Source organism: Lutjanus erythropterus, chromosome 16 (genome assembly GCF_056507025.1).
Source record: "Lutjanus erythropterus isolate fLutEry1 chromosome 16, fLutEry1.hap2, whole genome shotgun sequence".
In the NCBI taxonomy this organism is placed as follows: Eukaryota; Metazoa; Chordata; class Actinopteri; order Lutjaniformes; family Lutjanidae; genus Lutjanus; species Lutjanus erythropterus.
Genome location: NC_139332.1, coordinates 35,618,030 through 35,641,872, shown reverse-complemented (window position 1 = coordinate 35,641,872; position 23,843 = coordinate 35,618,030). Strand labels below are relative to the sequence as shown.

Below are 23,843 nucleotides of genomic sequence, written 5' to 3'. Positions count from 1 at the left end.
ACACAGGGTCAGTGAAGGGGTCACGAGCTGATAAGTGTTGTTTTAGTGCAGCGAGGCAGCGACTTTAAGATGTTTTCAGGTTTCTCAGTTCTTTGAGATGCTCAGTACCAGAAACAACAGGCTCAGTCAAAATGATTTCACACCTGACAGATTTTTAAGGGTTATTAAGTCAAGTTTATAAAGCACATTAAAAACAACCGAGGCTGACCAATTAATCTTCCTGGGGTTTACAAAAAGGTTAAACAGGGAATACATTCAGCAACAACAGATGTAACCTTTTCTCTACAGTAAGATAAGCTGAAAGATCTCATCTGATTAATGTTAGTGTGGAGTGAACAATGGAGAGCTGAACTGTCAGATTTGTTAAAACACATATCCTGATTAAACTGTGTGTGTTTTGTGTCCTCAGGCCGTATGTTTATGCCGTCCACTCAGAGCAGCCCGACACCTTCGGACATCGACTGGGGCCGCTGAGCAGTGAGGTGAGTGTGTGAGGTCTGAGGGTGTCGTTTGAGGCGGGAGTCGTGCTTCATTTCATCATTAAATTTTCATTTATTTCTTATCCTGTTTCTCATCCCTGTAGCTGGATAACCCTCTGAGGGAGATCGATAACATCATCGGTCAGCTGATGAACGGTCTGAAGCAGATGAAACTGCATCGCTGCGTCAACGTCATCATCGTAGGAGACCACGGTGAGACCACCAGATAATCCTCTGGACGTTTTGTTTAGTTATATTTCGTATCTTCAGTTCAACCTTATTTGTAGGTGAGTACACAGGTGACTTACAGAGAAAAGCCACACTAACAGCTGCACAAAATCCATCAAAAAGTATGGCACTAACTGTGGTTGCTATAGAGGGTAACTATTTAAAAATGTTGGGTTTGTGACGCACAGCCAATCAGTGCTCTGCAGTGTTTCCATGTGACCGTTTAGTTTCGGCTCAGCTCTCTTGGAACCTTGTAACTGAGGAGCAGCTGTCTGTGGGCGAGCCGCAGCTCCGTCCCTCTGCTCTTCACGGTCCTCCTCACACACTCTGCAAAGCCCTGAGAAAAACTTCACATTTTCACTGAATATTTTCAACTCATGCTTTTTTTCCTACAAATTCTAGAGTGGTTCAGTTTATTTAATTTGCACAATGAAAATGCACAATCTGCAACAACTAGACCGGACAGTAGTTGGTTTGCAGGAGAACCCTTCCTTAAAAAAATAACACTGGGCAGAAAAAATATACAGAACCAGCAATCTGCACAGACTAAAAAAAAACCTAAACATTTACCACAAACTATCTCAAGACACACAAGCAAGTATAAACAGAAGAAAATAAAAGGTAAAAAGGGGACAAAATAAAGTGAACTAGAAAAGATGGAAATGTGCAGCCAGCTGAAGCATTTTGCTATTAAGGTTCAGCATTTAAAAAGAAATGTGAACCTCTGTGGCTGAAGTACATAGCATGTAAAAAAATCACCTCTGGAAGCAACATTAGCACATGAACTGCACATTTTAATGGACAATCAGCTGCATGTAAGCCTCACATCACCATGCACAATGCCAGACAGGTTTTAACCAAACCAACATGTTAAAACTTTTTGCAACTTTTAGTCAGTTAGACCTAAAAAAAAAGTAACAACAGGGCCCAGGTGTAAAAATATCTGAATTACCCTTTAATTTGTTCAGTCTTTCGAGGAGCACAAAGTGTTTTTTTCAGCAGCAGAGACAGATGTGTGAATATGAACAGAGAGGAAGGTGAATAAATTTGTTTATCTTTAATATAACGTGTTACTTTTAAGTGAACTGACCCTTTAATAACAGTAACAGAACCCTTTGGTGTCTCTCGTGTCTCTCAGGTATGGAGGAGGCCCACTGTGATCGGACAGAGTTTCTCAGCAACTACCCGCTCAACATCGACGAGATCATGCTGATCCCCGGCTCGCTGGGCAGAATACGACCCCGCGACCCCAAATCCACCACATGTAAGACGAGAGAGAGAGAGAGGGAGAGAGAGAGAGAGAGAGAGAGAGAGAGAGAGAGAGAGAGACTGGTTTTACCAAAAAGAAAAGAACAAAAATGATACAACAGGCTTCATTTGACATTATATTTTTGCGTTTCCTCCAGATGACCCAAAAGTTGTGGTTGCAAACCTCACAGTGAGTACGACAACGAAACCACAAACAAACTGTTGTTCCTGTGATCGATCAAACTGTCCTGTATTTCCTGTGTCCGTCTGAGAGAAACAGACGTCGGTCGTTCACGTTCGCGTTTGTTGTTTCAGTGTAAAATGGCGACTCAGCACTTCAAGCCGTACCTGAAGCAGCATTTACCCAAGAGGCTTCACTACGCCAACAACCGCAGGATTGAGGACGTCCACCTGCTGATGGAGAGGAAGTGGCACATCGCCAGGTAACCCGTGACTCACTGATTCAGTTCTGCTGAAGATGATATCATCTTATCAATCCTGAGAAATTAGTTCAATTAGCATAAAGAAGTGATACAATTTACTTTGAATTCATGAGAGAAGACAACGTTTTATTGACTTTACAAAAACAGTGAACAGTTACCAATATAGACTTCTTTGTTTCCTGTTAAGAAATGTGATTAAACCAAATTTCTTCTAAGTGAAATTAAAAAAAGAAGTGGCATTTTGTTCTTTAATTGTACAAACAGACATATTTTAAGAGCCCTCTGATCATTTTTCTAACGTCAGGCATGTCTAGTAATGTTCATGTTTTGAGTTGAGTTGAAGGATTTTGGCTCCTCTTCGAGGTAAATAGAAACTTGCTGACATATTGGAATAAAGTAAAAACTGTCATTAAAAAAAACCTGAAAACTTCATATTTTAGACATGGAGCTTTTAGACACTTTTGCAATATGTTCTCACATTTTCTCAAGTTTTCTTTCTTTTTAATTATTTTTATTAAAGGGTGCAGAAACATTTGATTGTTGAAAAACATTATTTATTCATATTTGCTTCAGGAAAATGCCGGAGAAATTGAGGACTCGATGTGGTTTCTTTGGTGACCACGGCTTTGACAACAAGATAACCAGCATGAGGGTACTGTGAATTTGAAAAGAATGACAGTTTTCTTTAATTTTATCTCTATTGTCTTTTTTTCTCCTGTGATGCAGACTGTGATGTGATATATTGTATTTATTATTATTTATTATAATATATATTGTAATGTATGCTATTATTGTCCCTGATGCCTGATAAGGAGCCTCTTTAAGATAAACTCTCAGATTGAATTCACCAACTTCACCCCCAAAATATACAGATTTCTTTTAACCCAGTCCAACTGACTGATAACATTTTTTGTGAAGCTCACATCACATCATGTGAAGACACATCACATACAATCTGCATGTAGCAACCACTTTGTTCAGCTCCTTTTTAAGAGCTGTAGATGTGATTCAGATGCTATTCATTGATTTTAGAAGAGAGCTGTCATTGTCTGTGTTTAATGCGTCTTATTTTCTGCATGCAGACCATATTCATGGGTCATGGACCGAGCTTCAAGTTCCAGAAAAGAGTTCCAGAATTTGAAAATATAGAATTATACAACGTCATGTGTGGTGAGAATATTTTTATTTATCTTTAAAGGGATGATTTGGATTATTTGAAGAGTGGTTGAGTGAGGTATTATCCATAGTCAGTTTAGAGTAGATGGTGGTCGACACGCCCTCAGGTTGGAATAGAGGTGTAGGAAGCTGAGCAAATCTTACTTTATTATATAAGAAAATCAATATCAGTTTAAGCGTACCCTATATTTAGAATGTTTTCATCACTTTACCTTTCTGTCAGACAGACTTTTCTGACAGGAAACTGCAGTTTCAGAAGCCACAAATTGCTCACTTGAGCTCAACCAGACTCCACTGACTAAAACAATAATTTTACCTCACAGAACATGAGAGTTGCTGGTCTGCCGCTGCCTCGATTTGTTAGCTTGTGTATTTTATTGTATTGCTTTGGTGTTGTAAAAGGTTTGTTCGGCTTCACCGTAGTCACACAGTAGCACGGACAAACTAACCAGTGATGGCAGCTGCAGACCAGCATCTCCAGTCTTCTGTGAGGTAAAATTACTGATTTCACTAATGGAGTTTGGTTAGTTTGGCGAGCACGGGGTTTGACTTACATGACAGCAGTTTCCTGTTGGTGAAGGCAGTCTGGTGGTGAAAATATTCTAAATATTGTGTACACGGAAATGAATACATGTCTGAAACATGTTTTGCTAGCGAACCTTAGCTTTCAAGATGGTATAAAACATTGACTCAAAACTCTGAACTATCCCTTTAATATAAGAAAAAAACTATATTTTATTGGTTAGTAATTTAACAGGCCATATTTTCATGTGTAATGTGTTAAAAGAGCTACAGAGAGCTTTTTTGTATCTGCATGACAAACTGTAAAACAACCTGTTTGAGTGTACGTGTTCAGACACACATGATTTTTTTAAATAAACAGTCAGACTCTCCTGTCTCTGTCTCTTTGCTTCTCTTCCTGTCTCAGACTTGTTAGGGTTGAAGCCGGCCCCGAACAACGGGACTTACGGCAGCTTGAACGATATGCTGAAAGAGCCGCAGTACCACCCCACCATGCCGGAGGAGGTGACAGCGCCGTCACCGGCGTCCGAGCCCGATGCCAAGGTGACCCACTACCTGGGCTGCAGCTGCGACGATGAGGTCAGAGGAGGACAGCGTTTCTGACATGGAGCAAAACTGACTAAACTGCATCGTTCATCCATTAGGGGCAGAAAAGCATCTCGTCATGTGTGTTTTTGTGTTACAGAACAAAGTGGAGGAGGTCGTTGAAGCCTTCAGTCCTGCACCAGATGGAATCTACACTTACAGTAGGTTTCTCCTTCACTTCAGCCTCTTTTTAAAGAGAAATTACTGTCTAGAAGGGCTGTAAGTGTGCAGCAGCTTGTCCATATTATTCCACACTGCAAAAGAATCAGCAAGTATCCACTGAAATAGATGTGAAAATCTTTTTGTCAGGTATTTTTAAACCATAATTATCCAGCACACATCACTGTAATTCAGTGCTGAGTCTCCCCCAACAGGGGACATCTTGGAAACATTATTTGTTTATTATGTTTTTGTAACAAAATATAAATAATATAAATATATATTCAGTCAAGATCGACACTTTATTAAAATAAAGAGCTACCCAGAGTACATTCAAATCTAAAGAAAGTATGAAAAAACAGGATGAAGTTAAAATAAAATTGTCAGCAGTAAATTTGTTTCTTGTGTGTGTGTGTGTGTGTGTGTGTGTGTGTGTGCGTGCGCAGACAGTACCCACCTCCCATTTGGTCGTCCAGCTGTGATGTTTGACACTCAGTACAGTTTGCTTCATCATGTGGAGTTCATCAGTGGGTACAGCAAAGAGCTGGCCATGCCTCTGTGGACAGCATACACACTGCCACGACAGGTACACACACACACACACACACACACACACACACACACACACACACACACACACACACACACACACATGTTTCGTAAAAGTCCACCAAATAACCTCCCCCTTCCCTCAACTCCGTATCGTAACCATCTGGGAATGTTCTGGGAACGTTACATGTCAGCGTCCTTTACACCAGCAGGGACGTTCTTAGAATGTGCAGTTTCTATCTGGGACGGTTCTCAGCATGTTCCAATGTTCCCTGAAAGTAGAACGAATAACGTTCCTCTGACATTCAAAGAATTCCACATCATGAGAGTCCAGGAACGTTCTGATGTCCTTGACACCAGCAGGGACGTTCTGGGAACGTGCAGTTTCTGTCTGTGATGTATGCTGATTGTTTTTCTGTATCTGTATCCTGTGCGCCGCTTTGTAACAGACACTATAAAAATAAAATCTTACTACGAGAAATTCTGTCCAAAACAGATTTTTTTAATAGTGAACTGAAATAAAGTAAAATATATTGCAAATATAAGCAGAGGAATGTAATTTTAAATTCTTGTACGCTGCTCTGTGAGCCCAGAAATTTCTGAAGAACAGAGATAAAATGCAGAATGTGCAGTGTGCAGCAGACTCTCTCCTGCTGGCTTCATCAACATCAGACAGTTTTCAGACTTTCCCTGAACTCCATCAGCTCCTGACTCCCCGTCCTTCATGTGGTGCAGCTGGGTGTTTCTGACACAGGCCATGTTCATTACACACAAAACACACAACGGCTGTTTATAGCAGGTGATGTCATGTTTGTGTCGTGGCCGAACACGACGGAGCCCCGCAAACATGCAAACATAAACGCAAACATGTCCGACACACGGCAGTAAACACACAGACTGCATCTGTCCGACGCTAAACGCACGTTTCCCAGATGTTTACTGAACACGCTGCAGGTTTACGAGGTGCAGCTGCTCACACATGAGACACACACACAAACACACAAACACACACCAGCGTACGTCAACACCTGCACACAAACACAGCAAGCATGTGTGTGAACACGGCACCAGAAACACATTTTGTTTTTGTTTGCTGTTGCAGCTCATTTAAATTTATTTTAAATTTCACTTTCATGTGTTCTCCTCTATAATTTTATTCCCTCTCTTTCATCCACATCATCCCCGTTTTTTGATTTTCACCTGGCATCTTAATCCAACCTCCTCACGCAGGAAGGATTAACGAGGACAGCGGCAGATTGTCTGAGCTCCGTCACATTAGACTCTGTATGAAAATGGTGTCTTTGTGTCTCAGGAGGACATGACTCCCGTCCCGGAGGTGTCCCCCCCGTGTGTCCGGGCCGACCCCAGAGTGTCAGCTGATCACAGTCAGAGCTGCACCATCTACAGCCAGAACAACCACCTCACCTACGGCTTCCTCTTCCCTCCAGGTAAACCTGTAAACAGTGTGAGCAAACTGCAAATTATCAGCCATGTTTTCCTATTTTTTATTGTTGGGTGCTACTGATCAGTTGGTGGCACTGATTGTTACCACGGTAACATGGGTCCTGAGTCTGAGTCAGCCTGCGGTTAAGGTGGTTAAGGTAAGTTTTTCGGCTTATAGATAGTCAGGATTTATCTTTGAGAAACGGTCTAACCTGCAATAGACTGATCTTTGGGCAAAATCAGAACGAGTCCAACACGACTTGAATCCGGACCCTGTGTCATTGTTGCCATGGTGACACAGCACTAATGTCAGATTATATTCTGTCTTTGCTTTAAGGTGAAGTTATTTTAGCAAAGGTTTGGTTGGAGTTTGGGTTAATTTTGCTGCCTTAACTGTTAATAATCAGTGATCTACTGTATCAGACAAAAACATTGTAGAATTTTTTATAATATATGTTCAGATTTCTCATGAAACCAGGGCTGTACGGCAGTTATGAAGTAATAACAGGTGGTTATATTAAAATGTGATGTTTTTTTGAACCTACTAAGCAGGATGTATCATTGTATAAAACCTGCAGTGTCTAACCTTTGTCTCCACCTTCTGGTAGTAAGAGTAATTACACAAACACTGCCGTCATTCATTGATGTGGACGTTCATTTATATGTAAAAGTAATTACTGTAATAGTGTAGAGAGCAACACAACAAAAGAGTGATGCATTTTATGAAAGATTTACAGGTTAGAACCAGATATTGTGAAACTGTCATGGTGATTCAGATGTCACTATGTTGATTATGCAGTGGTCAACCAAGCAAAAATACAGCTTTGACTTTCTCTCACCACCCCTCTGACATGTTTTCATGACTAACATGATAACTGTGCGATTTTGTTGACAGAGCTGGCGACGTCCTCAGAGTCCAGATATGACGCTTCGCTCATCACCAACATCGTTCCCATGTACCCGGCCTTCAAGAGTGAGTCACACGCTTCGCCTCGCTTACACTCAGAATACAAATGATGGAACCACAAACTGTGGGAAAAGGTGGCACGTAAGAAGCACAATACGTTAAACCCAAAAGTCGTACAGGGGAGATTAAACCCAGAGGATTGTGACTGAAAAAGACAAGCTAAACCTCAACTGAATCAATGAATCAAGCTGAATCAATGCTGCTGACGTCCGAATTTAAAAAAAAGAAAATCGTATTTTCTGCAGGGCTTTTGTTAAGTATTGTAAGTTATTTCTGCGTCATTCAGCTGCCTGTCATCATCAGATTTGTGTGTCCCTTCTCTCTTCCTGTACGCCAGTCGTATAACATGAGACAAAGGACAGAAACGTAGTGATGTCAGGTCTGAGCGAGGACGGCCTGATACCCATTGTCTCTGCAGAGGGAGAGGACTTATCAGGACAAAACACGCACTGTGTCTCTGAATCGCTGTCTCATGCAGATACGCGTCATTCATCGTTGTCGTCAGCTCGGATTTAGTGGTTTCTTTCTTGAGGGTGTAAAGTGGATGAGTTACATCAGGAGTGAAGGGAAACAGCTACGATGACTTTCTCTGTGATCAGAGAGGATGCAGAATGAGCTTCACTTCCCACATCACATTATGACTGAGTTCAAACATCGACCGCTGTCCCGCTTTTAAGAACCCAAAGTACTTCTGACTGATGAGTAATAAAGATTATGAAGACAGTTTTATGTTCCAGCCCATTTCAGGATGTTTAACAGCTCCAGTAAACTGTAATTTGATGATTTCACTTTTCTGTTGTGAAAGAAAACCATGCTCATAAGGCAAGGCAAGGCAATTTTATTTATATAGCACCATTCATACACAAGGCAATTCAAGGTGCTTTACAGAACTTGAAAATGCATTAAATTAGAAACAATAAAAGAGCATTAAAATTGCATTTGAGATAATTAAAAACAAAAGCTAAAAGCAGGACAATAAATAGTTTAAAACATTACAGAAATGCATATAAAGAGAGAAGCAAACATAAAACAAAAGCGGCAGTAGACAAATATAAAAACAATAGCTACAGATTATCCTAAAAATATGTAACGTATCCACTTCACTGGTAGGCTGCAGTAAACAGTAATGTTTTAAGACCTGATTTAAATAAACCGACAGTTTCAGCTGACCTCAGGTGTTCTGGAAGTTTGTTCCACAGGTGGGGAGCACAGAAACTAAAGGCTGCTTCACCTTGTTTGGTTCTGATCCTGGGAACACTGAGTAAACCTGTTCCAGATGATCTGAGGGGTCTTGGTGCTTCATAACGTATAAGCAAATCACAGATATATTTAGGCCCGAGACCATTTAATGCTTTGTAAACTAGTAACAAGATTTTAAAGTCTATCCTTTGACACACGGGAAGCCAGTGCAATGATTTAAGCACTGGTGTAATGTGCTCCACTCTCTTGGTGTTGGTGAGGATTCTGGCAGCAGCGTTCTGGACGAGCTGCAGTTGTCTGATTGATTTTTTACTCAGACCTGTGAAGACGCCGTTACAATAGTCCAGCCTGCTGAAAATGAAAGCATGAACAAGTTTTTCTGTATCTTCCCTAGACAGAAATCCTTTAATTCTCGCTATGTTTTTAAGGTGGTAGTAGGCTGATTTAGTAATTGTCTTTATGTGACTGGTGAAATTTAGGTCTGAGTCCAGAATGACACCAAGATTTCTGGCTTGATTTTTAGGTTTTAGCATCATGGATTCAAGGTGAGCACTCACTTTTGATCTTTGTTCTTCAGGGCCAAAAACAACTATCTCAGTTTTGTCTGTGTTTAGTTGTAGGAAATTCTGGCACATCCATGTATTGATTTCATCAATGCACTTATTTAACAGATGTAGGGGACTGTAGTCATCTGGTGACACTGTAATATAGAGTTGTGTGTCATCTGCATAGGTATGGTAGGAGATGTTGTGATATTCCATAATCTGAGCAAGAGGGAGCATATAGATGTTGAACAGAAGAGGCCCAAGAATGGACCCTTGAGGAACTCCACATGTCATTTTTGTTCGCACAGATTCATAATTGCCAAGTGACACAAAGAAATCCCTGTCTTGTAAATAAGATTTAAACCAATTTAACACAGTACCAGAAAGTCCCACCCACTTTTCAAGTCTGTCGAGCAGAGTCTTATGGTCGACTGTGTCGAATGCAGCACTGAGGTCCAGTAATACCAGAACTGAAATCTTTGATGCATCACTGCTCAGATGAATGTCATTCAGAACTTTTACAAGTGCAGTCTCAGTGCTGTGATGTGCTCGAAATCCAGACTGATAGACATTAAAGAAATTGTTTTGCACCAAGAAGGCATTAAGTTGCTGAAAAACAACCTTTTCAATGATCTTTCCTAAAAAAGGTAGGTTTGATATGGGCCTGTAATTGTTTATTACTGAGGCATCCAGGTTAGGCTTTTTTAAAAGAGGTTTAATGACTGCGGTCTTCAGGGCCGTTGGAAAAAGGCCTGACTGAAGAGAACTGTTTACTATCTGAAGTATATCTGATGCTATGCAGTTAAAAACATCCTTAAAAAAGCTTGTAGGCAGAGTGTCGAGGCAGCAGGTAGTGGACCTAAGATTTCTGACTATGTCCGTCAAAGTTGCATAATCTAAGGGGTGAAAAAGTGCTAAATTAACTGGAGCAGTGTTATGAGGCACAGGTGAAATAGGTGAAATAGCCACTGTGTTGACTGTCTGTCTTATCTTTAAAATCTTGTCTGTAAGAAAAGAGGCAAAGTCATTGCATCCCTTGGTGGACAGCAGTTCAGGAGGGACTGATGCTGAGGGGTTTGTCAGTCTGTCAACAACAGTGAATAAGGTCCGTGCATTGTTGTTATTTTTGTTGATAATCTCAGAGAAAAAGGACTGCCTTGCCCTTTTTAGCTCCAAGTTATAGATGCGCAGACTTTCCTTATAGATGTCATAATGAACCTGGAGTTTGTTTTTTCGCCACCTGCGTTCTGCTTTTCTACATTCTCTTTTTTGAGCTTTTATCAGTGCGGCATTCCTCCATGGTGCTTTTTTCTTACCAGAGACAACTTTGACCTTCATAGGAGCAACAGTGTCCATAATATTCATAGCTTTAGAGCTGAAACTATGAACCAGATCATCGACAGAGACTGAGGGCAGAGCTGGTGTAGGTGTAAAATCCTGGGTGAATAGTGTACAGGTGTTTTCGTTGATATAGCGTTTTCTGATCACCTCTGTTGTAATTTTACTGGTGTTAGCGGAGATGGCCATTTTAAAGAAAACACAGTAATGATCAGAAAAGGCAACATCAGTCACCACAACCTCAGAAATGTTGAGCCCTTTGGAAATAATTAGATCTAAAATATGTCCCTTATTGTGTGTTGGATCTGTTACATGCTGGGAAAGTCCAAAGTTGTCCAGGATGTAGAAAAGTTCTTTTGCACTGCCATCTTTGGGATTATCAATATGAATATTAAAATCACCCACTATAACAACACAGTTGAAATCAATACACACAACAGACAATAGTCTAGAAAAGTCATCAACAAAGTGTGCATTATATTTTGGTGGCCTGTAAATGGTTACTAATACTGCTCGACAGGAGGATCTCAACTGCAGTGCTACATATTCAAAAGACTCAAACTTCCCATATGATAACTGTTTGCACTGGTAAACATCCTTGAATAAAGTGGCTACTCCACCTCCTTTCCTAAGTTGTCTAACTGAGCTGATAAAATGGAAGTTTGGGGGGGCTGATTCAATAAGAACTGCTGCGCTATTGTTTTCATTTAACCAAGTTTCAGTTAAAAACATAAAATCAAGGTTTTTGTTGATAATAAAATCATTAATTAATAGTGACTTGCCAACCAGAGACCTGACATTTAATAAAGCAAAGTTTAGTGTACTAATGCTGTTATCTGACACAGTCTGTGGCTGACGCATAACTGGAGTCAGATTAGGTAACGTAGCTGTGCGTTTTGAATACACATTGTTTTTCCTGATGCTAGTCAAAACAGGAATGACAGACCTTGGAGACGCCTCTGGCTGATACTTTTCAATCTCAAGATGTGTTTGACCATGCCACCGGCTATTTAAGATTGCCGGTATGTTTAAGGAAGCGGCATGGGGTCTGTCTCATCTCTGACAAACAGCTGGGTGATTGGGTCTGGGGCTGCTATTTAAGAGTTTGTCAGTTTGACTAAGCTTCAGCGTGAGCTTGATTGGTGAGCGTGGTGGAGGAGGGGAAGGTTGATGCTGGTTCCATGGTGGTTGCGGTGGTGGTGGGGAAGATTGACGCTGGCTCTGTGGTGGTTGTGGTGGAGGGCAGGAGGGGGGTTGTTGGATCCTTGACTGGGACAGGGACATCCTCTGAATGCCTTGGGTGATGTGGAGCAGAGGGTCAGGTGAAGGGGGAGAGATGCAGGTTGTCTGTCTCTGTGCCCCGTGTTTGTCCTTGGCTCTTATCTGTCCATTCTTGTTTTGGTTTAGCCTTCCAAGAGCATGACGTAGGTTGGCCCCGAGTAGTCTGGATCCAGTGATGTTTGGATGAATCCCATCTCGCTGAAAGCGGTCCTTACAGTTCCAAAAGATGTTAAAATTGTCAATAAACTTTATCCCATGAGTGAAGCACGCCGATGTCAACCATGTATTCAGGGCAAGGAGTCTGGTGAAAGACTCAATTCCTTTTCCCAGAGTTGGAATGGGGCCAGAAATGAACACATTTTGTGACTGACAATCAGTCAGTTTCTCCAGGAGCAGGGAAAAGTCCTTTTTTAGGGTCTCAGAGCCAGTTTTCCTTCGGAGAATATCAAAAGACCCAGCGTGGATAATGATCCTCATGTTACTTGGGTGTGTAGAGAGGATCACTGGCAACAGCTCTGTTAGCTCCCTGACAGATGTGCCAGACACTGTTAGATTTTCAGTCTTTGCCATTCTTACATGCTTAGTTATTGAGTCCCCGATCAGGATGGTGTCTGGCTGATCAGATGTGGGGTTGAGGATATTTCTCTTTGCCCTTGGCTTCTCAGGTGTGGAGTTAGCAAGGTTTTTTCTGGCCCTTCGTCTAGCATTGTTTTTTGGGCTATTGTTTGGATTTTGGATAGCCTTAATACCACGAGTGTGATTGGCTTCCCTGGGATTCGTGTAGTTAGTATTATCACACATTTCATTTGGAGCCAGTGCATCGTACCTGTTTTGTAGAGACAGTTCGAGTGGAGGGGTGAGCGTTGGGGCTCTCCTGACTGATTGCCTGCTGGATTTGCCTGTGGGTCTAACAACATCAGCCCAAGATCTAGCCGGAGTTGATGCTTTTGGTCGAGCACCAGTCCTGTGCCAGTAGGAAGAGTCGTTAGGAAAGGCCAGTTTGGGAGCCTCTGCAGCTGATCCAGTGGTGTTAGGACATATCCATGGGATTGTGTCAGCCAGGTCAGCAGTGGTATGCTCCACATTTGATGTATTTCCGTATATAGAAGTCTGTCCATCAGCACCTTGTATAGTAGCTGCCACAGAGTCAATGAACTGCTCACTCTCACGAATTTGTTGTAGTGTTTCATTCTTCTTTTGAAGCTGCCTTATCGTCTCGGTTAGTCGCTCACACTCTGTGCAGCTCACAGATTTTGCCATGTTGTCCTTGTCTTAATCACAGGCTCCAGTCACAGACACAGCAAAAGGCTTGCACTGTGCCTCAGCCCTGTTCGTACACTTGAAAAAAGTGGCAAAAAATATGGTAGTAGTCCTCTGTATCTATCACAAATTAAAAACCCAGTGATTTATAAGTATCCAGGATCTACTTTCTGTAGCTTTTAGCAGGAAAAAACAAGTATATCTGCAAAAGAATGTAAGCAAAGCGGAGCGCAAGCAGCAGAGCGTCTACACACTAAGAAAGCCGGAAGCAGCAAAATAAAGCAATTAGTGGAATTAATCAATGAATTTCATGTAATGGATTGCTTGAAAACCAATGTGCCGTTATTATGCAGAGTTTTTAAAGGAAAGTTATTGCATTCGAGAAAAAAATAACTTGTCAGGGGAATCATTTAGAGAGGAGACATTTTTGTTATTTTTTACCCTTGAGATTATTTTCAAAGCGAGCTACAAATTATTTTATTTATTGAAATCACAAGCAGAAAAATAAAATCATGAAAACATGCAGGTTTTTTTAATCAGTGCACAGTTTTGTCTGTAAGAACATCTGTGAACACTGTCTGTGATAGTAAACTCATCATACTGCTGCTGTGCAGTTTTCCATCTAAATACATTTACTCATGTACTGAACTTTAGAGCTGCAACAATAAATAGATTAATACATTATTAGTTGACTATTAAAGTAATCACCAACTATTTTATAATAGTCAATTAATCACTTTGAGTCATTGTTTGAGAAAAAAATATCCAGATTGTCTGATTTCAGCTTCTTAAATGTGAATATTTTCTGGTTTCTTTAATCATTTATGGCAGTGAACTGGTTTATTTTGGACAAAACAAGATATTTGAGATGTCACTTTGGGCTTCTGGAAACTCTGATCAACATTTTTCACCATAGATTAGACAAAACAGACAGATTAATCAATAATGAAAATAGTCTGTCCGTTACTGCCTGAGTACAATTTAAGTTTTTTCCTTTCATGCTATTTGAAGATGATGCGGTGATGAAGGGTCAACAGATTTTTATGATCTCTGGACTACTGTAACTTTTCACAACTAACTGCATGTTTAGAAATTAAAGGGATAGTTTGGATTATTTGAAGTGTGTGTGTTTGAGGTAGTTCCTCACAGTAAATGATGGTAAATGTGGACCCAGTTTGGAGAAGCAGCAGGAGTACCAGCTGTGGACAGGGTCAGCAACTAAATGTATATTTTAGACACCTAAAACAAACAATATCAGTTATCAGAGAAGTGTACGCTTAATTTAGAATATTTTCACCACTTCATCACCTTGCTGTCAGACAGCTTTTTCTGGGAAGCTAAAATACGAATATCTCTCTCCAAACCAATCAGAGTCCTTTGGCAGAATCTGTAATTTTACCTCACGGAGCACAGGAGCTGCTGGTCTGCCGTTTGGTAGTTTCTCCACCAGGTGTATCCCCGGAGAAAATCATGCAGTTGCTTGTGCATGTGTGCGTTTGTGTGTGTGGGTGCATGACTTGTCCACATCTGATCTTGAAAACTGCTGCACCTTTTGTGAATTTTTGAAAACCCCTTTTTTTATGTTTGCACGCCGGCGACAGCTGCGGTCACAGGCATTACATTTTCAAGTCATCCCACTCTTGTGAAGGTGATAAAACAAGACCCCCTTTGAGTGAATTTCTTCAAACTTGGGTACCAAGTTGGATACGAGTTTAGGAAGGAGCATCCATCAAATCCGAGGCCGATGACACTGACTTACATCTGATATTTATCAGTATCTTCTTTGTATAGCTGCGTCTCACCTCTCATCTCTTCTTCTGTCTGCAGGGATCTGGAATTACCTGCAGGGGACGCTGCTGAGGCGTTATGCAGAGGAAAGCAACGGCATCAACGTCCTCGTCGGACCCATTTTTGACAACAACTATGACGGCCTCCGAGACACCACAGAGAAGATAAAAGAGTAAGTCCTGCAGCCTGCAGGCAACCCGCCTGAGCTTCAAGTCTAAAGAGGAGGGCAGAAACAACCTGCTTCAAACATCATATATAAAATAGGGATTCAACCTATTTGGGACGTCCCCATCAGCAGCCGACATTATTGTCATTAAGTGTCGGTAATGTGCTCAGTTTTAAAGCTAGAAGATGCCATATATCAAAACTAGAAGAAAAAAAAAACTAGAGACATAAAGAATCCATTTGTACCAACCATGTCATGTCAGTTTGTCAGGGAGTTGGTTAAATAACGCCCCAAAATTTGTGAAAAACAGTTTTTTGTTTTTTTTTCATGGAATTCAAATGTGTAATTCTGTTAAAATACTACTGCATGCTGGGGTCCAGAAACAGCATTGAATATCATAAATTGCTGTATTCGTGTGTGATGGTGTTAGTTCCTGTAGTAGCTGTTTCACTGCAGTGAGACCATTTTTAAATGACTCCACTGCCTCATCAAACTTCACAACCACAAACTAGAGACATCGTTTCTCCCTAAAAGTGCATCGGGGAAATATTTCTTTAATGATTAATTCTTATTTGAGTCTATCTGGTCATTAAGTGCATAAATGTTTTTGAACATATGAACATAATCCTAAAAATAAAAATAGTGTGCAACAGAAAAGGCTGTGTCCCAAAAACTACATGGAGGTGCATCAAATGTTGGGTATCACTGGATTCAAAACAACCAGTGTAAATGTGACATTTAGCAAAGCAAATTAATGTTAAAACGTATTGTGTTTTTGTTGTTGTTGTTGTTGTTGAGTTTGACCTCTCGTCCTCTGTCCAGGTTCTTGGCTGATGGTCCACCCGTCCCCACCCACTACTATACGGTGGTGACGAGCTGCCAGGAGCTGAACCAGACGGTGGAGGAGTGTGACGGGCCGCTCAGCGTCTTCTCTTTCCTGCTGCCACACAGACTGGACAACAGTGAGACCTGCAGTGTGAGTTCAAACAGTCTCCAGCAGGGGGCAGCGCTGTCCCAGCTGTCACTGCAGCTCAGAGTGGGCGGTTATCGAATAAGACAGAGGAGACACAGTACAGATTTACTCAAGCGTTTCCATTTCGTGACACTTTGAGAGACAAATCTTGCACTTTTTATTGGCACCACATTTATCTGACAGCTGCTTTACACATTAAGATTTTAACAAACAGAACATATGAGCATATGATGCAAATTATTAAATCAGCAGTACAACTGTACATGAAATTTTAGCTTAATGAGTCTGAAAAATATTCAGCAGCTATTTTACTAACTGATTAATAATTTATATATAACTTTACCTGAAGCCATTGTGAGGCTTCAGGTAAATGATGGAGGTGGGTATCTTCCAGAGTCACTGTATTTTTAGTGCGGTTCTTTCCCATTTCTTACACTGGAAGTGTCTTAGGAGGGAATCTCCCTTCCTCTAGTTTGGCATGCAGTAACAATGTTGGCCTCTCGTTCTCCTCTGTAGGACGTCTCAGTTCTTTTGGCCTCAATCTGCACTGAGTGTTTTGTGATTCATGTCAGGTGGTTGTCTGCTCTCCCTCCTTTCTGTAAGCACATGGAGAGCTGTGTTTTTCCTATTCTGGTCATTCCTGGCTTGTTACAGTGCATAACCTTCATCTGCACTTCGTCAGCGCAGTCGGCTTTATTTGTTCCCAGCCTTCATCCCCTCATGGAGAATATTAGATGTTCTACTGTTCTGCATGACTGGAGCACATATGAGGTTCTGTCATGCATCATTATTGAAGACGCTGTGGCTGGACACTGCAAGAACCTGTTTAAATTTGATGCTACTAACACCACCTGGTTTGAATTTTTTTAGAGAGGGGAGAGTGGGGTAAGATGAATCCCTGGGTAAGTTGACCCAAAATGTGTTTTATACATGTTGGCGATCTGCCCATGTGTAAAACGATCTGAATCATTTAGCTAAAATTAGCTAAATTGCTAAGCTAGGCAGGTTTTACTAATACTAATACTTGATTTGAAAGCCTGTTGGGGCTACAACAAATGTACCAACATTGTTTTAAAACATATCTATTGTGTTTTATTGTTCCATGACTTACTTTTCACCATAGTGATAAAGGCTACAATGGAAACATGAAACTTGAGTTGTTTTGTCTCATACTATGCTTCAGCAACACTAGAATAATGTGTGCATCAACACAAGTATTGAAGCAAAAGATTGTGTTTTTTCCTAGTAACTAGTTACTTTTATAATGCAGTAATTCTGTTAGTAATTCAGTTACTTTCTGAGAGCAGTAACTAGGAACTGTAACTGGTAACTAATTTTCAGGAACTCGGTTACACTTTACTTATTTCTTGGTTAAAATGTTTTCGGAAACGTGTTTTAGTGACAGATCGTGACCAGGCAGGTCGCCATTATTTCTGCCGGACAGGCACCGCCCACCTCGCAGTATGTTACCCACCAGTTCCACGCTCTTGTCGATGCTGAGCATGCTCGGTGTGCAAAAAACCAAGATGGCAGCCCACGTCATGCCGAACTCGAGGCTTCAAAATGACTGTCCACAAACCACTGGGTGACGTCATTGTGGCTCCTTCCACTTATTAACCTCCTGTCTACGTTGGGGGGCATTTTGTGTGTCGTGTGTTCACATTTGAAACTTGTTCTTGTCATTCAATGCAGTTTAATCAGGCATTTTTTTTATGAGATTTGGACATAGGACAATTATTAGTCCAAATTCATTTTCATGGTGATGTTTGTCTGCGTCAAAAGGTTGTTTTTCTTTGGTTGGTTTAGGCAATAAAACTGTTTGCTTAGATTTAGGAAAAGGTTGTGGTTTGGGTTAAAGGTGGGGAATGTGATTCTGGACAAAGATTGTTTATATAACTCAAGAGCCAAATAAATCCTCCCTCAGTAATCCTTCAGATGATTTACTGTCCTTTTCGCTCCCCTTTCTCTTCCTCCTCGTACTGTGTGCAGGCCCATTTACAGACGGAGACAACAGACTGTGAGGCAATATTTGCTGAATTTGACAAAATGTGTCCTGTATGAGAATGGCACCTTTAAAATAAGTACACTAGATATGGAAGTTGAGTTACATACTGAAGTTCAATTAAGTAGACGTTGACTTTTGGTTTCTCTGTGGGCAGGAACTGTCATCTCTTGGGGGAATTCCCTGTTTGTTTGACTCATCCTTCTGCCTACGCAGACTGTCATTTCTGCTACATCACTTGACATTTTTTTCTCTGGTTGACTTCAGTTTGTGGTGTTCCCAGGTAGGCTGTTGAAATTCAGAGTGAACAGCTTACAGTTTTTGTGGTCAGTGGTGGTTTTTGAGGCTCATTTTAAAACCACCACACAGTTCAGGATCAGCTGGATGCCGAGAACTTGCACAAAAGAAACTGTAGATCTCCTGTTTTCTTCTGGGGGGCTCGGTATGTTCAGAGGGGTTAAATGAGGGCTTTCCAGTACGCATGTGTTGTGTTGTGTCAACTTCATCAATTTTAATATTCAGACGATTTGAATTTTTTACAGCAAAGAAAATTACTTAACTACTTCTAAATTGTTTTGTTTAGGTTTGGCAAGAGCAATAAAACAGCTGCTTCAGTTTAAAAGAATGAAATTTGTTGAGGAATTACTCTGCAGCTCAGTCTTTCATCAGTCAGCAGCAGCGCTTTTGCCCGATACTGGACCGATTTCAAAAGTTGTCATATTCATTATTCACGCTGACAAAACAACATGGGGAAATCAGTTTATGTGTGATGTGTTCATATGACTCCTTGGACGTCAGTTTAAGATGACGCATGTAAAGGACGTATATAATACCAGATGCCTGACTGTTAATCACTGACGACTGAGGTGGTTCCACTGAGTCAGAGAAGGTTTCCTACAGGTCCCAGACATCAAGACGTTTATTTTAAGCACTCGTTGGCCTATTATTGGATCAAGCGCAGACCTCATCAATGAGGATCACGTTGATGTCGACGAAAATTATGAGGTTAACCCAGCCTCTCTGGATTCTATTAGATGTTTTTGCATTTTTGTAAAAATAAAAAAAGAAGCTCTTTACATTTTTCGTTTTTCTAATAATTCACTGCAAGCTCGATACACAGGCTCTGTCTGTACTGAGAGGGAGCTGAACCCTGTTCACTCATCATCATAAAAAAAATCGTATATCATTTGTCCATTTAAGTGTCCTTTTGAGTGTACTCCACTGTATGCACATTTAATCCACTTTTCAGATAAAATACACTTGTATCACATAAGAAATATATGCATACTGCAAACAAAGTGTGTGAATAAATACATTTGTAAATTTAGATTGACTTCCCAAAATGTAATTGAAATATACTTCAAGTTGAAACAAAGATGGAATCAAGAGTACAAAATGCTTCAGATGGGTGAGGAGAATCATTTTGTGTCTTTCTTGGACACTTTGCTTCCTTGCATGACTCAGAGGTGTCGTGAGATTTAGTCCTCAATTGTTTACAGACGTTTAGTTTGGCAACAGGAAGAGAGGAGAATGCGGAGATCTTTTCTGTTGTTTATAGAAAGTAAAAACTGTAAAGACGTCAGTTTCTTTCTGCACAAGTGTCCATGCGGCTCTGCAAGAGCTTCTGCTGCACGACGATAAACATTCTGTACATGGTTTACTCTCACTGCAAATATGTACACAGTAGAGATTAAACTGTAGCTCTATTTTAAGGCAGAGTCATTACCAGAGAAGCCTTCACAGTGTAAATGTGTCACCACAAGATTAATTATTTGAACCTAAACAGCCACCATACGCACGCTCTGCTGCTTTAACTCTGTTGAGTCATTTATATTGAATTATATTGTCTTTTTATAGGTACTGGCCCTTACAAAACCTTTTTTTTTTCAGCACAATATCAGTATCGTTTTGGTATTTTCTTTATGCCTGTTTGACAGAGAAAATCACCTGAAAGGTTTCAGCATTTGGGAAATCCTTCATTCCTTTCATTTTTTCTTACTGTGGGTGTTAATCTATAAAAACAACAAATATATAGTTTCATTTTTTAGTAATTTCCTAAAACAGCTGTTAGATTTATCAAACAGCATTTGCACATTTGTTGGGGACTATGGGGGCAGCAGGACGGTGTGTTGGATCGAGTCAAAATAAACTACAGTGAACAGGACTCATACAGGTGCTGGAAAACCTAGAATGGGGCATTTTTTTCAAAGTTTGAAAAGTGTTTAGATTTTGGATAAAGTGCTTGAAATTGTTGTGTGCGGGATAAACTGTAACAGGCAACTCTCAGTTAGCTTAAGGTTACACTTTAGGGCCATCATTAGCCAGCAGGAAAGTTGTATAGATTTTACTGAGGCTGAAGTTATTAGTCAAGTGGTTGTTTTAAATCGACTCGACCAGGTTATAGTCACCATAAGTCTACTTCCAGAGAGGTGACACATTTTGAAACATGGAACTTCATTGTCTGTTCTATTTTCTGTTGGATACTGTCCACCAGAGATGAGAGACAAAAAGTTAAAATTATGAGCTAAAAAGTTGAAATTATGAGTTAAAAACTATTGGAAAAAAAGTCAAACCTTTATCTAGTGACTCATTGTGAGTTTTTGTTTCATAATTTCTTTTCTGAATGTCATAATTTCAACTTTTTAAACGTCAAATTATAACTTATTTTGTAATTATGACATTTTATCATCACTATGATGTTTTATTGCATAATTTTGACTGTTTATCTCATCATTTTGACTTTTTATTATAATTTTGACTTTTTATCCATATTCCTCTGATCGATGTGTGAAGTGTGACTCACGTATGCATTCCTTCTGGTCTTGTGCAAGAGTAAGCAAGGTGTGAAATGAAATCCAAGAATCTGTGACATGCGAAACAAAAATTCATTTCGCAGTGCCCTGCGTTTGTTTGCAGCGTGTGGTGTTGAATACACACAGACACGCACAGCAGTGGAGGAGTAAAGAGCACACGAACAACTGAACAGTGTTTGCACAGACGGTTCTGACCTTTGATGAGATAAAAACAGTCAAATGCAGAAGAAAGAAACGGGAACTGATCTCTTCTTTGTGTGTCTTGGTATATATTTCTTTAGTCATATCAGACTAGGCTGGAGTGGAATCCATTTTTTCATACCTTCATACCCTCCTGACATTTAATTAGGCAGTATTTTTGTAAAACTTGTGCAAAATGGTATAATTACTGATCCCACAACGTAGGCGGAGCTGTTTGTCATTGCGGCACCATTCACGCTGCTGGGAAATAACGCACACACACGTGCACACACACACACTCCACTTTGGTCATCTGTATTTATGATGGTACTGAAAATCACACCGTCTGGATTTCTTAATACCCTGGTATACCATAATACCACCCAAGCCTACATCAGACCACTGAAGACTGTACCCTGCAGACTATAAACATGCTGTTGTGCAACAGTGATCGTGTTTAAGATGTCATCATCACACTTTGTTTGCAGACTGGAGGAAACTTGTGCAGTCTCGCCTTCTGAGGGGAATCTTTGGAGGGGAATTCGTGTTCCTCTCTCTTTGTTGTTTGGTTGAATGAATCTTGAGGTGCTGATCTCACTGATGACTTGTGATTGGTTGGATGTGGAACTCCTTATTTTAGGTTGAGAGATCTGTTTCGTAAGAGATCAAGAATCACAAATCCACAAATATAGACTGAGAGAGTGTATCTCGTCTGATGTATTTCCACTTTTAACCTGACAAAAAGACAAAGCTGGATGTACGTAGTCTGACTGGTGTTACTCATCCATAATGATTAGATACATTTCTGGGAAATGTCATGAGTCCATGAAATTAACTGACCTTGAACAGAGGATGGATTTGTGTGATCTCTCCATAAACCACCCTCTGAGTCATACTGGTCATACTATCAGATTGATCAGAGGAATTATTCATCATAGTTTGAATCAAATGCATGTGTCTGTAATGTTTTTCAGCAAACCCATTAGGCTGTCTGGACGATCAGTCTTTTTGACAAATTTCTTCAAGCCTTAATGATAAAGTATGTTTGTCCTTGCCTTCCAAATCAATCACCCACATGTAGTTCTTCAGTATTTTATATGAGAGATTTGGGAAAACTCACATGACATGACAACAACAGCAATACTACCACTACTACTACTACTGATAATAATAATAACAACAACAACAACAACAACAATAATAATAATAATTATAATAATAATAATAATAATAATAATGATAATAATAAAAACTTTCTGTATTTTTAGTTAAAACCTTTATTGCATAAAATAGTGAAGTCGTAGTAGTGTTTGGATCTGTTGCCCCCGTCTCCTGTTGTTGTAACAACAAGCCAGATTAAGGAATCTCCTCTCTGCTGTCAGAGTGTGACCGCAGGCAGAGGCACGCACCACATAAACACTTGGTGTTAAACATGACTCAGTGTCATATTATATTCTATCTTGTGTGTGGATTTGTGCTTGTGGGTGAAAGTTTCCTTTATGAGGTGATTCACTCCACGCAGGTGACTCAAAGGAACTTTGCACTGTATTTCTGTCCGTTAATTTTTCTTGATAAATCATAATTAGTCTCAGCTTTCAGACTTCTTTTTTTTTCAGTTTAGCTAAAAATATCACTAAATATATTACTGAAAGACATCATTCAGATAAAACAGAGGAAGGATTAAAAATCTGATCGGACTTAAGATTATCACAAAAATTCTTTCCCCACCTTTTTTAAAGCTTAAATGTGTCTGTGATTTAGTGTAAACGCAGCTGTTTTGTCATGCAGATGTCACCTCAATGCCACTAGAGGTCACTGTAAGTTAAACTGGTTTAACTGGTGCTTAAGGTCAAAGAGTTCAGAATGAGAGGAGTCGCACTGGGTTTCAATTATGTCTGAATTAATGCAGCCGCACAAATCACAAGTCATAGAAAACATGTACAGTTATAAGATTGAATCCTAATGAAACTTACCCTAACCCTAAACTAATAAATTCTCAATTATAATTAAGAGTTTCAAGAGTCTTTTACTTTAGTTAAAGTAGGAATACTCCACCACAAGTAAAAGTCATGCATAGAAAGTATTACGTAATTAAAAGCAAGCAGTAACTAGTAACTAAAGCTGTCAGATATAGCTGTCACAAGTTCCTTACATGTGTAGCATGCAGAGGTTTTTAGTGCATTAAATTCAGTTTAAACTTTCATCATTTTCTGACATTTCATGAACAACTGTTTTATCTTAGGGAAAACGTATTCTTTGCTTCTGTTAAAGCTCCAGTAGGCAACATTGTTTTGGTATAATTGAGAAATAATTTCATAAAAACCTTTCAGCATATTGTAAATCAGGTGTTCTGAAACAGAGCTACACTCCTGCACCTCCTCTGTGGCTCCGTTTGCAGCATTCAGAGAATCTGTGCCGTGACGGTAGACTTAAACCAATCACAAGTCTTTTAGGAACCTGGGGACTCCTCCTGTTAGTGCAGCTGCATGTTCCTTTGG

The 23,843-nt window shown here is 40.1% G+C and overlaps 1 protein-coding gene across 1 annotated transcript in view; it reads left to right on the top strand.

Annotated features, from left to right (window-relative positions):
* Window positions 1–23,843, top strand: part of enpp2l (ectonucleotide pyrophosphatase/phosphodiesterase 2-like) — a 55,319-nt gene that overhangs the window by 12,417 nt on the left and 19,059 nt on the right. Inside the window, exons 11-24 of the mRNA XM_084739994.1 lie at window positions 410–482; window positions 584–692; window positions 1,846–1,971; window positions 2,114–2,145; window positions 2,271–2,398; window positions 2,972–3,050; window positions 3,481–3,568; window positions 4,503–4,675; window positions 4,782–4,842; window positions 5,287–5,426; window positions 6,702–6,837; window positions 7,728–7,805; window positions 15,251–15,383; window positions 16,200–16,353. Coding sequence (XP_084596120.1) covers window positions 410–482; window positions 584–692; window positions 1,846–1,971; window positions 2,114–2,145; window positions 2,271–2,398; window positions 2,972–3,050; window positions 3,481–3,568; window positions 4,503–4,675; window positions 4,782–4,842; window positions 5,287–5,426; window positions 6,702–6,837; window positions 7,728–7,805; window positions 15,251–15,383; window positions 16,200–16,353 — 1,510 coding nt within the window. The remainder of the gene's footprint in view (window positions 1–409; window positions 483–583; window positions 693–1,845; window positions 1,972–2,113; window positions 2,146–2,270; window positions 2,399–2,971; window positions 3,051–3,480; window positions 3,569–4,502; window positions 4,676–4,781; window positions 4,843–5,286; window positions 5,427–6,701; window positions 6,838–7,727; window positions 7,806–15,250; window positions 15,384–16,199; window positions 16,354–23,843) is intronic.